Below are 16,253 nucleotides of genomic sequence, written 5' to 3' on the forward strand. Positions count from 1 at the left end.
TGATTTCCTATGCAAAAAAAAAAAAATGTTATCTTCGGTGATGGATTGTTTAAGGTTGCACGCTAACGAGCGAAGGAAAGGACAGCGCGTTGAGGCCAAGCGTGTGTTATGCTTTTATCATATCGACAAAGATAAGGGAAATGAGAGACACCTGTGCGGATGCTCAACATGGTGGCTCAATCGGGTCATTTCATTAGGGACGCCAATATTGTACGAGAACCATTGTTGCACGCTGGTTGCTGCTGTGGAGGAATGCATCTCGCAAACTTTTCTTTAAGCAGCTGCCAGTGGAAATGACTTTTTTTTTTTTTTAGGAGGGCAGGGAGATTGGGGGGGTGGGGGTTGGGAGTTGTGGGGGGGTGGTTTATGACCCCCACCACTCAAACACAGGAAGGAAGGAAGTGAAGAAGTGGCAAACAATATCAAACTGCTGCAACCTTCAAGAGGAACACACACACGCAAAGGGCACACTTTAAAGTGACTCATCTGGAATGGACACTTCATTAGGTACACTCGATATACACTCCTGATCAAAATCTTAGAAATCTTGGAAAATTGTTAGACTTTGCATTTTACACATTTGGATCTTAATGAGGTTTTAAGTAGAGCTACAATATGCAAAAACAAGAAGGGGGAGTGAGACAAAAAGCATTTTTTTAAAGTAATTTATTGAAAACAACAATTAAACTGAAATAGGTTGTTTATCAGCTGATCAATAGTTAAGACCACAGGCTATAAAAGTCAAATTCTGCTCAAAATGTTCATTTTCTGTCAGGCATTCACACGGTCATGCCCTCCTGATGGCTAAAGCTAAGAAGCTTTCTCTTTTTCAACGTGGTGGGATTGTGGAGCTGCATAAGCAAGGCCTCTCGCAGCGTGCCATTGCTGCTGAGGTTGGGTGCAGTAAATCAGTCATTCTACATTTGTTGAAAGAGCCTGAGCATTATGGAACAAAAAAGTCAAGTGGTAGACCCAAAAAATCACACCTGCGCTGAGCCGGAGGATCCGATTGGCTGTCCATCAAGACACAGGGCGGTCTTCCACCCACATGAAGGCCCTTACTGGTGCCGACTGCACCGCAATAACCATCAGACGCCATCTGCGGGAAAAGGCTTTAAAAAGCATTAAAAGAATTCAAAGACCTCGTCTCCTTCAACGCCACAAAAGTGCCCGTTTAGACTTTGCCAGGGAGCATCAAACATGGGACATTGAAAGGTGGAAACAAGTTTTATTCTCTGATGAGAAAAAATGTAACCTTGACGGTCCAGATGGCTTCCAACGTTACTGGCATGACAAGGAGATCCCACCTGAGATGTTTTCTACCCGGCACAGTGGAGGGGGGTCCATCATGATCTGGGGTGCTTTTTCATTCAGTGGAACACCGGAGCTTCAGGTGGTGCGGGGTCGTCAAACGGCAGCCACTTACGTGCAGATGTTGCGGCGGGCATCCCTCATGACTGAGGGCCCTCGTCTGTGTGGTAACAGCTGGGTTCTTCAACAGGACAACGCTGCAGTTCACAATGCTGGCTTGACCAAGGACTTCTTCAGGGAGAATAACATCACTCTTTTGGACCATCCTGCATGTTCCCCTCATTTCAATCCCATAGAGAACATTTGGGAATGGATGGCAAGGGAAGTTTATAAAAATGGCCATCAGTTCCAGACAGTTGATACCCTTGGTGAAGCCATCTTCACCACTTGGAGCAATGTTCCCACTAGCCTCCTGGAAACACTCGCATCAAGCATGCCCAAAGCCATTTTTGAAGGGATTAACAAGAACGGCGGAGGTCCTCATTACTGAGTCCTACTGAGAAGATTCTTTGTTCCGGTTTGAAGAGTTTTGTGTTATTTTTTGAGCGATGGTCTTAAACTTTTGATCAGCTGATAAACAACCTCTTTCAATTTAATTGTTGTTTTCAATAAATGACTTTTTCAAAATGCTTTTTGTCTCACTCCCCCTTCTTGTTTTTGCATATTGTAGCTCTACTTAAAACCTCATTAAGATCCAAATGTGCAAAATGCATCCATCCATCCATTTTCTATACCGCTTCTCCTCTTTAGGGTTGCGGGGGCATGCTGGAGCCTATCCCTGCTGACTTCGGGGGACAGGCGGGGTACACCCTGGACTGGTCACCAGCCAATGGCAGGGCACATATAGACAAACAACCATTCACACTCACATTCATACCCATGGACAATTTAGAGTCTCCAATTAACCTAACATGCATGTTGCATGCATGGAATGTGGGCGGAAACCAGAGTACCCGGAGAAAACCAAATTCTAGCAATTTTTCAACTGGTCTTAAGATTTTCATCAGGGGTATACATACATACATACATACATATATATATATATATATATATATACACATATACATATATATATATATGATATATCACCTTTGAGTGTCTTGAAGCCCCTTAAAAATAAATTAAATTTACTATTAAGATTATTAAAGCCTAAAGTGCTCATGACACCAAAGAAAGTTGAAAAAAACCATAACAAAATTAAAGCACTCACTTAAAACATTTTGTCATGCTGCTGTCATAGATAAATAACTATGAAATAGGCGTGAAATTAAGTGGTTTTGACACACACGCCCCGCCAGTGAGTTTCTGAACTGCCACCATCTTGGCTGTGACATCACACACAGGCCCAAGATGTCTGACCTAGCTAACATTAGCTAGTTAGCATTGTAGCTCACTAGCTGGCTAAAACGCTTGTTCTAATTCCAAATAGCAGCTGCTGTCTTTGAGCAAAACTGTTTGGTTGTTTTTAAACTAAGTATGCGTTCCTTGCGCTTGTTGAAATCATCTTAAATGTGAGACTAAGGTCCCCTAAACGTCTCAACCATGTCAGCTGACTTAGCTTAAAAGCTAACCATCAGCTCTTTCATTAGCTTTTAAAACGTCTCCAGTAACAAAACATCATCTTGTCATACATCACAACCTCATTTGGCAATGACCTGGCTTGAAAAGGTGAAAGAATATTCCATTTATTTGACTTCAAATAGTCCTTTCTTGTCCAAGTACTTTTGAAAATGTTGGTACTACTACATAAAATGACAGTACTGTAATTCCCAAATAGTAAATGGCATACTCTTAAAGATAAAAAATACGTACAGTGTTTATTGCTTCGGTTCAAATTCACTCATATTAAAGGAAAAACAAAAACTATCCCACCTGGCCCTAACTCTACGCTATTGTACATTATTGATTGTACAATTCTATTGCAAAGCTACACATGAAATATGTGTGAAATCACAGTACAAATGCTGGTTACTGCTTTGCACTGTTTTACGTTCATTTTCTGTTGTTTTTCTCAACGAGGTGGGCTCCTCCCCCATCTCAAAGCACTCACAGGCGGCTCCGTCTTGTTTGTGACATAAAAAAAAGAAGTGACAGAAGAAAGTCATACAAAATCGAGGCCAATAATTTCCCCACCATCTAAAAACTTTAATTAATTAGTAACTGTCCAAATGATCAAAATATTATGATTATTATATAAGCCTATTCATTTTTTTGAGTTATTGTTTCAAATTTATTCATAGACATATTTTTAAGTGTTTCAACTTACAATTTAAAAGAAAGTCTTTTTGCACATTTAAGTAAATGACAATAATATAAATAATAAATACTGTAACATGGCATTCCTTGTAATATTCCAAGCACATCTTAAAAATATGCATGTAGTCGCACCTTTATCAGGACCTGCACCGAAATATTGTTGTGGCATTATAGTTTGCGTCTCATAGCGCATAACTGTGGTGCGTTCACACAATGTGCAGAATCTTCACACTTCACGAAAAACATTACCAGCGAAACAAAGACATGAACGCGTAAAAATTGCTTGCTTTCAAAACACGTATCGCTATTTTCAAAGATTTGTGGGTGATGTCGTGGGCCCCTCTTGCTTGTGAGAATTTTTTTTAAAAAGGCGACAAACAGCACATTTGTATTTCTAAACATATTTGTTGTGCTTTTTACATTTTGTCCATTACAATTACATGCAAATGTATCATGCACTTATGCAAATGAGATGATTACGTCATTACCTCCCCTCCGTATTGCCACAAATAGATTGCAGTACTGCGGGAAACAAATATTTTGAGCCTGCAGGTCCACCCAAACTAGTAGGTTTCAAACGGGAGCTGTTGGCGCTACAAAAGACGAAACCAAAAATCAATAGGCGAGTCTTCAAGTGCAGCCTTGACGTTTTCGAAGCGCTAAGTGCTGAAGTCAAGAGAGCGACGAGAGACGCTTGAAGCCAAACAGGCACTTTATTGAAAAATCAATCCGTGGAGAGAAACGCTAGCTTTTTAGCAAGCAGGACTTCTTTGTGCTTCATCGGGTTTGTCCCACGCCGCAGAGGACTTATTCATCGCGGAAAACAATCAATACTTGCAAGGTTGCACTGAGTGGCGGCGTCATTCTCGTCCATCTATCTGCTGCACCCTTGTGGAAGAACTGGGGAGCTGCAAGTCCAGTGACTTGAGTGCTTTTACTCAGGAGATTCTCAACATCCTTCAAGAAGGCTCAAAGGTTAGCTTATGTCCTTTGAAAAGTTCTGCTCACATGCTAAGGCACTGCCCTCGACCCTCTACGCCGCCACTGGGTGGAGTCGTCATCACGGCGCCATTCCCCTCTGTCACAACTGTCACCTCCGTGCCGCCCTCCTGCACCAAAGCGCTCAGGTCCTCCAGTTCTGTGCAGGTGGTGATGAAAGTCTGCGGGCTAGCGGCAGAGTCGTGAGTGACAACAGTTGGTTGGACCTGCTGCAGCGGGTCGTCAGCAGTGGTGGTGTGGAGTGGCGTCAACAGGACTGTCTGGGGTACGTAGGTGGCCTCTGCGCTTTGGCATGGCCCAGGCGCCAGCAGCATGGAGTTCACCACCATGTCCTGGTGTTCTGGACTCAACAGAACCATCTTGTTGGAATTCTCCGCTGAAGAGACAATAATTTTGAGCTGTGACAATGAGTCCGTCTGTACCGGGACTTCCACCTGAGGCGCCACAGCAGGAAGCGGGGAGCCCACGTGGCCCTGCAGGGGGTTTTGGACTTCTCTGTGCTGCTTCCTGTGACTCCTCAGCGAGTCCTCCCGGACAAACGAAGCACTGCACAAGTCGCAGCTGAAGGCTCGAGTGGCGTCCAGTTTGGCCCGGTACCGAGAGCTGACGGGCTTCGGGGGATCGTCGCCAGGCCTCTTGCCGCCGCCTCGCCCGCCGCCCTTCTCTGCCGTGTCCGAGTGGAAGCGCTTCCTGTGGATGACCAGGTTGCTGCGCTGCTTGGAGGCATAGCCGCACGAGTCGCACTTGAACGGCCGCTCCTCGGAGTGGATCCTCTCATGGACCTTGAGGGCCCCCCGGCTGGCGCAGGAGTACGTGCACTTGGGGCACTGGACGGGCTGAACGGGCCGGTGTTGGCGCGAGTGCTGACGCAGCGCCGTCTTGTTGGCGCACTTAAAGTCGCAGTGTGCGCAATGGAAGGAGTTCTCGGCGGCGTGTTTGATCTGAACGTGCGACTTGAGGTTACCTTTCATGGCGCAGCGGTACTCGCACAGATCGCACTTGTAGGGCTTCTCCCCCGAGTGTACCCGAACGTGCCGCTTCAAGTCCGAGTTGATCTTGAACTTGGCGTCGCACTGCTGGCACTGGAAGGGTGCATCACCTTGGACGAGACAAGGCAAGAATGTCTACAAAAATCGACAGTATTTCCACAAGGGTTTTTAGGACGGTATATGTAGGGACTATACAATAGACAGCAACCTGGGAGACACTTTAGAGTAGACAGTGTACAGCTTGTTTAACTGAAAATGAGTCACACCTACTATTGTGTAAATATATGGCAACACACGTGAGTAGCGAGTTAACTGTGACGTGTCTACAGTCTACAAGTGGTAGAATCCATGAGTGCTGCTGGCACTGGGGAGCTGCGGTTCACTGAAGGGAAACATGAATTTTTAACACCTCACTGTGAACATGTCCGACAGGTCCAAATGAATGTTTCCTCTCAATGAGCCGCAGGTCCCCGGTGCTGCCAGCACTCGTGCAGCCCCAGACCGTGAGGCTATCACTACCATGCTAGACTGGAGGCAAGACATGCTTATCTTGCTTCTCACTTGCGTGGTTTATCTTGTCAACGGACAACACGGTAAGAAGTAAACTTGAATATACTTTAGATTTACTATCAACACACAGCCATTATTGTGTAAACAGCTGGCAACACAAGTGAGTTGTGAGATAACTGTGTCTTGCAGACAGTAGTGGCAGTGCATGAAAGCAGTTCCTTGAAGGCAAAGATGAATTACAATAAGTACTTTCTGAAGATCAGCTCCCTTGGTGATGGTAGCATCATGGTTGCATGAGTGCTGGGCGAGTTGCGGTTCACTCAGGAGAAACATGAAGATCGGCTCCCTTGGCAGAGGTTGCGTCACGGACTTAGACGTACGAGTCCTGCCGGGACTGGGGGGAGCTGTGGTTACTTCAGGAGAAATGGGAATTCCTACATGTACTTTGACATCCTGAAGATCGGCTCCCTTGATGAGGGCACGTCATGGTCTCGGCTACACGAGTGCTGCCGGTACTGGGGAATTGCGGTTCATTCGGAAGCAACATGAATTCCAACATGTACTTTGACATTCTGAAGATCGGCTCCTTTGGTGGGTGTAGCACCACGGACTCAGCTGCACGAGTGCTGTCAGCACCGGGGGGAGCTGCGGTTACTTCAAAAATGAAAAATGTGAATTCCAACATATACTTTGACATACTGAAGCTTGGCTCTCTTGGTGGGGGCTGTGTCATGGACTCGGCTCACTAGTGCTGCCAGCACAGGTGGGAGCTGCGGTTCATTCCGGAGTGACATGAATTCCAACATATTCTTTGACATTGTGAAGATCTGCTCGCTTGGTGGGGGTAGCGTCACAATCCGGATATGCACGAGTGCTTATATATTTACACAATCATGGCAGTAAATCTACACTGCTACACAAGCAGTACACTGGCTACACTCAGTAAGGGCGTGGCCAAGAAGCTTTGGGACCTACCGGTGTGCGAGCGTAGGTGCACAGTGAGCTGGCTGGAGTTGCGGCTGGCGTAGGGACAGATCTGACACTTGAAGGGCCGCTCGTCGTAGTGGATCCTCAGGTGCTTCTTCAGGCTGCTGCTGTCGGCCGCCGCGTACGCGCACAGCTTGCACTTGTGCGGCTTCTCGCCAGTGTGCGAACGGCTGTGCATGTTGAGCTTGTCCCGCCGGCTGAAGCGCTTGTGGCACAGCTCGCACTCAAACGGCTTCTCGCCTGCGTGGCAAAAGGATGGCTCCAGTAAAAGGACAGAGTTAACTTTGAAACGGTGTCTGGTGGCGAGGTGGGCGCGTACCTGTGTGTGTTTTCAGGTGTCTCTCCATGTCTTTTTGACCGTACTGCGTCATAAAGGTGCAGCCTGAACAAGAGGAAACATGCATGCGATTCCTTTTACTATTGAAACACACAACGAGCACCGTGTATCGAACTGGGCATCCTCCAATTGTTACTGATCCAGTTTATGGAACAGCTGAGAGACGGCACCTGAGAAACAGCAGCTGTGCCTCTTGGACGTCAGCGAGTCTTTCAGCTTCTTGCTCTTCTGTGGTTTGGTGAGGATCTTCTTGACCCCTCTCAGGAGACACGTCTGGAACGTCTCCTCCAAGACCACCTCCATGCTGGAGCCTGAGCACGGAGAAATGAGACACATTGAAAACGCGAGAAGAAGATGAGATGACAAGATGAGCGGAAGTGAAGAAAACCTTCAGAAGATGAGCAGGATGGGCCCAAAAGTACAACACGAGAAGATGAGGAGGAGGCTATCAGGAACAGCAGGAGAGCTAAGAAGAACGAGGAGATGATGAGGAGCAGGATGAGAAGCACTGAAGATGAGAAAATACAAAGACTAGACCCAAAAATAAGATGAGAAGACCATAAAGTGAGACCCGGATGATGAGGGTGACCAGGCAAGAGTGAAAAAGGTCATGAGAAGATGATGAGGAGCAGGATGAGGAGGTGAGAAGTGACAACGATGACAAAGGAGAAAAATTTGAGCCGAAAAGAAGATGAGAAGATGAAATGTAGCAGTGCGAGAGCAAGGAACATGAGAAGACCATCAAGAGGAGCTTGATAAGAACAAAAGGGACACAAGATGATGAGGATGACCAGGCAAGAAAGATGAGAAGATGAATAGTAGCTGGATGAGAAGCAAGAACATGAGGAGGTGAAGAGGTGCAAGAGGAGAGCAATGGGCATGAGAAGATACTGAATCGGAATGCCAACAAAAAAGAACACAAGAAGACAACTAGGAACACAAGGAGAGCAGTGGGATGACAACAAAAAAAGATGAGAGGCGATGAGGATGAGATAGAGCCGAAAAGATGAGAAGACAAAATGTAGCAGTGCGAGAGCAAGGAACATGAGAAGACCATCAAGAGGAGCTGGATGAGAACAAAAGGGACACAGGATGATGAGGATGACCAGGCAAAAAAGAAGATGAGAAGATGACGAGGGGCAGAACGAGAGCAAAAAATAAGATGAGAAGAGGAACAGTAGTAGGATGAGAAGCAAGAAGAACATAAGGAGGCGAAGAGGTGCAAGAGGAGAGCAACGGACATGAGAAGAGGATGAAGCAGAATGAGTACAAAAAGAACATGAGAGGATGAAGACAACTAGGAGCATGAGGAGATCAGCAGGAGGAGAACAAAAAAGAAGAGGAGAAGAGGAGTAAGCAGACAGTAGAGAAGATGACAACACGGGAAGATAAAGATTGGGATGAGAGCTGAGAACAACATGAGATGATGAATGAAGCCTAACAAGTATGCTAAGAGGGACATAAGATGAGAGCTAAGAAGGTGATCAGATGAAGGCAAAGAACATGAGAAGATGACAAGACAAGCGACGAGGATGAGAAAGAAGAAAAATTAGAGCCGAAAACAAGATGAGAAGCTGAAATGTCGTGGTGCGAGAGCAAGAAGAAGCAAAACGAACATGAGATGATGAATGGAGCATGAGAAGTAAAGAGGAAGACAGCATTTGATGAGGAGCAAAATGACACAAGTAAGCATGAGAATGTGAAAAGAAGACATGAGAAAATGATGAAGACTTGAGAGTAAAGAAGACCAATAGAAAATGGAAATGGACACCAGAGCTAAGGAGGACATGAGCATGAAGTGAGAAGATGGACATCAGCAAGATGAGAAGCAAGGAAGTACGACTATATTTCACGAATACAAGCAGTAGGAGAAGAAGATGTGGAGGTCACCTGGCAGGGGAGAAGCTGTAGTTGTGGCTGAGCTGTTCCTCATGCTTTGTAGAGAGCATCCAGTCTGCTTGTGTGCCACAAACACTTGGAAATTGTTGAACTGCTGCTTACAGAATCCACAAATGTGGATGTCAGGGCTCACCTCCACCACCACAGAATGTCCTGCAAGGGAAAACACGTTCATTTAGACGTTCATAGTTAAAGGTTACGTACTACGTTACCCATAAAGCTTAGTGCTGGGGAAAGAACCCGGAAGTATATAAGCTGTTATGTTCCGAGCAAGCAAGGGTATTGTGCGTACAAAGTAATGAGAGAGTTCATATGTGTTACTGCATATCACTTTCTGCTTTGTTAGCAAGGGACAAACGTAAAAGTAGAAGCACATTGAAGGAAATTGTTGTTTTCATACCTTCTGCGTCGTAAGCCGCCGCCATAGTCAAGCTTATTTGGCGACACATCAAGTCATGTCCTGGCCCCTTCCGCGGCAAACACGACCACTTTCTTCCAACCCGAGTCAGACTTTGATCACAACAACGACTTGTTCCTTCATGATGCTAAAATAATCATCATTACTTGACAACATTCAGGGTGGTTCACGCCAAAAAACATACACAAGTAGCAAAGCGACAACAACATCAACTCGGGTGAGGTTTACGACATGTCAACTCAGGTTTACGGCTGCCAGACACGCGTGCGCAGAGGGGTTGTCCTGGTGACGTCACACGCAGGGTTGTAATAAAAAAAGGGATTTGGAAGCCAAAAAAAAAAAAAGGATTTCGAAGCCATATAGATTCACAAGTAATAAAACTACATTTGAATTAAATGAAAATGCTAATGTAAAATAATATTCATTACCAAATTATGTCAATTCACTCACTTTTTCAGGATAATTTAAAAATATACAAATGATAATCAAAGTCACAAAACTATAAACAGTTTAAATAAAGTGTTTTTTTCATAAAATGCTATATTTTCCACTTTTTTTCTTGAAATATGATTATTTGTAATACTCCAACTTAATCTTTTTTAAATTACACATTTTTCACATTGTTCTTGTGCAATTTCCTTGTTTCTTGTAATATTACGTCTTTATTCTCGCACAATGACCACCATTTCTCTTACTATGGCTTTATTCACGTAATGTTACAACTTCACTCGTGAAATAGAAACAGTTTTTTTTCTCAGAATATTACATCTTTATTATATAATCAAATCATTTCTAGCATCTCTCATAATATTTGAATTACAGCTGTTTTTTTGGTAGCATTACAACTTTATTCAGGTAAACTTTATTCATGTAAAATCACAACTTTTTCCTCAGAATATTACGTTTTTATTCCCATGAAATTACTACATATATTATTATATTATAATGTATATATATATAAAGTAATAGATTATCCATATTACAATATAACAATTATTATGATATAATTTATTATCATGTAATCACTATATTATTAAATATAATGATAACAATATAATATTTAATAACATAATTATCAGATAATTTATTAATGATACTCATCAACTAATATATTATAATAACATATTTGTATTAATATATACTAATATAATATATCAGTACTAACTAATATATATAAATACACTCCTGATCACAATCTTAAGACCAGTTGAAAAATAGTAGAATTTGCATTTTGCACATTTGGATCTCAATGAGGTTTTAAGTAGAGCTACAATATGCAAAAACAAGAAGGGGGAGTGAGACAAAAAGCACTTTGAAAAAGTCATTTATTGAAAACAACAATTAAACTGAAAGAGGTTGTTTATCAGCTGATCAAAAGTTTAAGACCATCGCTCAAAAAATAACAAAAAACTCTTCAAACTGGAACAAAGAATGTTCTCAGTAGGACTCAGTAATGAGGAGCTCCACCGTTCTTGTTAATCACTTCAAAAATGGCTTTGGGCATGCTTGATGCGAGTGTTTCCAGGAGGCTAGTGGGAACATTGCTCCAAGTGGTGAAGATGGCTTCACCAAGGGCATCAGCTGTCTGGAACTGATGGCCATTTTTATAAACTTCCCTTGCCATCCATCCCCAAATGTTCTCTATGGGATTGAAATGAGGGGAACATGCAGGATGGTCCAAAAGAGTGATGTTATTCTCCCTGAAGAAGTCCTTGGTCAAGCCAGCATTGTGAACTGCAGCGTTGTCCTGTTGAAGAACCCAGCTGTTACCACACAGACGAGGGCCCTCAGTCATGAGGGACGCCCGCCGCAACATCTGCACGTAAGCGGCCGCCGTTTGACGACCCCGCACCACCTGAAGCTTCGGTGTTCCACTGAATGAAAAAGCACCCCAGATCATGATGGACCCCCCTCCACTGTGCCGGGTAGAAAACATCTCAGGTGGGATCTCCTTGTCATGCCAGTAACGTTGGAAGCCATCTGGACCGTCAAGGTTACATTTTTTCTCATCAGAGAATAAAACTTGTTTCCACCTTTCAATGTCCCATGTTTGATGCTCCCTGGCAAAGTCTAAACGGGCACTTTTGTGGCATTGAAGGAGACGAGGTCTTTGAATTCGTATTTGTTTTTTAAAGCCTTTTCCCGCAGATGGCGTCTGATGGTTAGTGCGCTGCAGTCGGCACCAGTAAGGGCCTTCATGTGGGTGGAAGACCGCCCTGTGTCTTGATGGACAGCCAATCGGATCCTCCGGCTCAGCGCAGGTGTGATTTTTTGGGTCTACCACTTGACTTTTTTGTTCCATAATGCTCAGGATCTTTCAACAAATGTAGAATGACTGATTTACTGCACCCAACCTCAGCAGCAATGGCACGCTGCGAGAGGCCTTGCTTATGCAGCTCCACAATCCCACCACGTTGAAAAAGAGAAAGCTTCTTAGCTTTAGCCATCAGGAGGGCATGACCGTGTGAATGCCTGACAGAAAATGAACATTTTGAGCAGATTTTGGCTTTAATAGCCTGTGGTCTTTTGATGAGCTGATAAACAACCTATTTCAGTTTAATTGTTGTTTTCAATCAATTACTTTTAAAAAATGTATTTTGTCGCAAATCTGGTCTTAAGATTTTGATCAGGAGTGTATATATAATATAATATTATATATTAGTATTAATAATATTGCTACAGTGTTTATGTAATATTACAAATGTATTCTTGTTAAATGATGTCATCTTCTCATAATATTGCTTCTTTGTCTGGTAAAATGACCACACTTTCTCATACCGGTACTTTGTTCATGGAATACTACAACTTTGTTGCTCATGATAATTAAATTAATAATGCTACAACTTTATGAAGCTAAAATCATAACTTTTTCTCCCAGGAATATTACGTCTTTTTTCCCCGAAAAATTCTGACTTTTTTTTGACAACTATCAACACTGTTTCACCTCTTTTTCTACTTTGACGTGGGGCCTCAGAGGATCCGGTGTGGTCGCTTCATCCCCTCGTTTGCCTTGTTAGGAATAAAAAAGCTAGATATACAGATAAATAGATAAATACTTTATTAATCTCCTAGAGAAATTCACATTTACTAGTGAAGTTACTTTAGTTAGTACTGAAGTTACTTCCCAACTCTGTGGGCTTGAACGCGAGCATGTCGTAGCCACATTTAGCACGAGCGGCTGCCTCCTACAAGCTCATATTTCACATGGAGCTGCTCTTACAAGGTACTTACACACAAACGCACACGCACACTCGGCCATCTTTCAACTAGCGGGGGTAATTTAGTGGCTTGTTGGGGCGAGCGAAGTAGAAAGCGTCTTTATGTGAATAAGCCGTGAACGTGACTGACACACGGCGCCATTTTCCCTGGCAGCTCCTTAACTGGCTCATTGCTGCTCGGGACGTTGGCCTGATTCCCGGCCTGCTGAGACAGCACAAAATCCTTCAAGGCAAACAGGAAGTGTGCACACACACACACAAATCCACACACACACGTATATAAAATACTGCAATGATGTCTTTCAACATCTCCGTGTACACACAGCATGTCAATCAGAAGACTTTTACGCTGCTACCGACGACGCACACGGTGAAGTCCGCAATAAATAATTCCATGTGAGCGAAGGGCGTGCAAATGGAGTGCGCGGAAAGCTGCCGCCGTTAAATGTGCATCAAAAGAAAACAGATTTACACGCCATTGTGAGGACGCGATACTTTGATGTGTTCGGTTTGAATTCAGATGAGTGGCGACCGGCGAGGTGGCTTCTTCGCCTGTCGACCTTGTGCCCGAGCCCCGCTCGCTTCCCGCTGGAGCCGGCTACATGACGCTCCAGTACGCTGAGCAAACTTATTGTAAACCTAAAAAGAACAATAATCATAATACAATTAAATGTGTTCTAAATTAAATAATAATAATGATCACAAAATAAAATAAAATAAAATTTCTTCTAAACACAATACAAAAATAAATAAATAAAATGACATTTCTTCTGAATTAGATTTTTTTTAATTTTTAAATATGATTTTTATTGAATGTATTTAAATATAAATAAAGGAAATAATAAATACAGTTAAATTGAATAATTTCAATGTCAATTGGTTGCCAGCAAGTCGTAGATTCTATGTGCGCAATATTATAACTGGTGAAAATATGCTTTTTAATAAAAAAAAAAAATGCCGTACTACTTTCATTCTATACGCTTGTTTGTTTACATTTGTAGTCCCAAAAAGTAAGCAGCATTAAAAAAAAAATAAAAACAATATGAATAAAATACAATTTATTCTCAATGAAATGTAATAATAATACGTAATAATAAATAAAAATAATTTTAAAATAATAATAAAATTAAATAATTTCCAAATTCTTCTAAATTGTAATTAAAAAAAATACGACGTTTATTGAATTTATTTCAATGTAAAAAGAATCCCAGAAAGTCCTAGACTCTGTGTATGCAATATTATAATTTATGAAAATATGCTGTTTAAGTCAAACATGAAAATGTAATTATGAAATAAAAAATGAATGGCGTGCTACTTTCATTCTATACATTTATACGTTTACATTTGTAGTCCCAAAAAAGAAGCAGTATTTTTTTTAAATGATAATAAAAAAAACATAGATTCTAAATTAAATTTGATAATGATAATATTAATATGACATTTTTTTAAATTAGAATTTTAAAAACATTTTTTTATATTTAATATATTTTATTTTAAAATAAAATAAATTCCATTTAAAAATAAAAATAAATAAAATACATTTTAAATTGAATTTAAAAATAATAATAATATAAACATGACATTTTAATACATTTGCATTTAATTTATTTATTTACAATTTATAATGACATTTTTAAAATGGTCTTTTAAAATATAATTTTATTGGATTTATTTTATTTAATTTAAAACATTTAATAATAATAACAACATTTATTCTAAATTAGATGTTTCTATTAAAAAAATAAACTAAATTAAAAATAATAAGGATAATAAAATTAAATTAAATTTATTCTAAATGTGATATTTTAAAATATTTTTAAAATAGATTTTTGTAGAATTTGTTTGAACTGAAAAATGATTCTAGAAAGTCATAGAATATAGTGTATGGATGTCATATTCTAAACTGTGAAAATATGCAATTGAATTTTAAAAAAAAAAAGTAATGGTGAGCTACTGTCGATACGTTACCGGTATCGTCCCGAAAAGTAAAATGAAAAGAATGAATTGAAATGAAACGAAAAGAGTCAATTAAAACGACCAACAAAATGCTGCTTAATGGCAGAATGTGTCACGAGACGTCATATTGACACATTGTGCAATGACTTGTAGGCTTGTAATTACACCTGGCCTCCACTTGAGGGCCCCCCCCCAACATCACCAACCATACACTCGTGTCTCTTTCACCCTTTCACGCCACCCCACCCACCCTTTTTAAATCATATTTGCCATCAAATATTAATCCTGCTTTGTCACCTAAGAGCCTTATTTCATGTCATGAGTTGGGGGGTGGGGGGTGGGGGGGGGGGGGGGGTGGATTGAGTTAAGATTATTACAGTTTAAAGGAGAATAGGAAAAATCTGTTTACAGCACATTCAAATGGTTTATTTATATGATTTATTTACAAAAATATCATTTTTTATTCCACCAGATTAGACGGCACGTGTGGTTTTCTATGATATGCTGTGATGTATCGTCACCAGGCTCGGACTGGGCAGCCTAGAAGCGCTATGTCTTGTTCTATGGTAATCACCAGGCTTTTCACCTTTGCCATCGCTAGCACATTTCAGGCCCTGCTGCAAAAACGCCAGTCAAAGATCCTTTATAAAACAGGAGCGTCTTTGCCGGTTTTAAGGACCTACGGCCAAAAACACTCATGAGAGCACTCTGCTGGACAAAGTCATAACACATTCAAGAACAGAATGGGGCTTTTGGGGGGGGGCATATTATTTGTCATCTCAGTCCAAATAGTTTATTATTTTGAAATAAAACTGATTTTAAAAATGTATGTTTTTAAATGAAATTTGAAAACTACAACAAAGTCAAAGATGAGGTCATGGACAGAATTTGAAAGGCATGGTTAAATAATAGCGCTATTTTTATTATTGCTTTATTACTGTGTATGTGATCATATTTTAAAAATAAAAAAACTATTAAAACATATTTAATATATTAATTAGTATATATTATTTATGATTTTGTTTATTACTTTTATTTTTATATATTTTTAAAATTAATTTCATAGCTAGAAAAGAATCCCCTCAGAAAGCCCTCATGCCAGATTTGACCACAATTAATATAAGATATATTTTGGAATAAAAAACACATATGTCTGCATATTAACAATTTATTATATATTATTTCTGACGATTCATCTTTACATATTTGTATTGAAAATTAGTTTTCATGGCTGGAAAAAGAATGCCCTCATGTCATACTACCAATTAATAAATTAAATAAATTAATAAATCAAATGTTCAATCAAAAAGTATTATTTCATGTAATGTTTTATAGTTTTTACTTTATAAAAAAATTGATTAGAATATATATAT

The 16,253-nt window shown here is 40.9% G+C and overlaps 1 protein-coding gene across 2 annotated transcripts; it reads right to left on the reverse strand.

Annotated features, from left to right (window-relative positions):
- Positions 1-4,261: 4,261 nt before the first annotated feature.
- On the reverse strand, positions 4,262-9,950 carry zfp64 (zinc finger protein 64 homolog (mouse)). 2 transcript variants are annotated; one of them, XM_054789088.1, is made up of 7 exons: positions 9,689-9,950; positions 9,280-9,441; positions 7,778-7,855; positions 7,560-7,700; positions 7,372-7,434; positions 7,041-7,292; positions 4,262-5,665 (listed from the first exon to the last, which is right to left on the reverse strand). In XM_054789088.1, exons 1-7 carry the CDS (start codon positions 9,735-9,737, stop codon positions 4,572-4,574), a joined length of 1,839 nt encoding a protein of 612 aa, XP_054645063.1. In that variant the 5' UTR covers positions 9,738-9,950; the 3' UTR covers positions 4,262-4,571. The 2 variants fall into 2 exon arrangements, with proteins under 2 accessions (XP_054645063.1, XP_054645073.1); XM_054789098.1 differs by lacking the exon at positions 7,778-7,855.
- Positions 9,951-16,253: the final 6,303 nt, after the last annotated feature.

The sequence above is a fragment of the Dunckerocampus dactyliophorus genome, chromosome 1, assembly GCF_027744805.1.
Source record: "Dunckerocampus dactyliophorus isolate RoL2022-P2 chromosome 1, RoL_Ddac_1.1, whole genome shotgun sequence".
Classification (NCBI taxonomy): domain Eukaryota; kingdom Metazoa; phylum Chordata; class Actinopteri; order Syngnathiformes; family Syngnathidae; genus Dunckerocampus; species Dunckerocampus dactyliophorus.

Bases quoted from the DNA above. Each gene is read 5' to 3' on its own strand.
- zfp64 (XM_054789088.1), bottom strand. From the start codon at position 9,737: ATGTGTCGCCAAATAAGCTTGACTATGGCGGCGGCTTACGACGCAGAA. The intron at 7,701-7,777 runs GTTTTCTTCACT...CTCCGTGCTCAG, and splicing joins ATCCTGCTCATCTTCTGAAG to GCTCCAGCATGGAGGTGGTC. The intron at 7,435-7,559 runs GTGCCGTCTCTC...CCTCTTGTTCAG, and splicing joins GCACAGCTGCTGTTTCTCAG to GCTGCACCTTTATGACGCAG.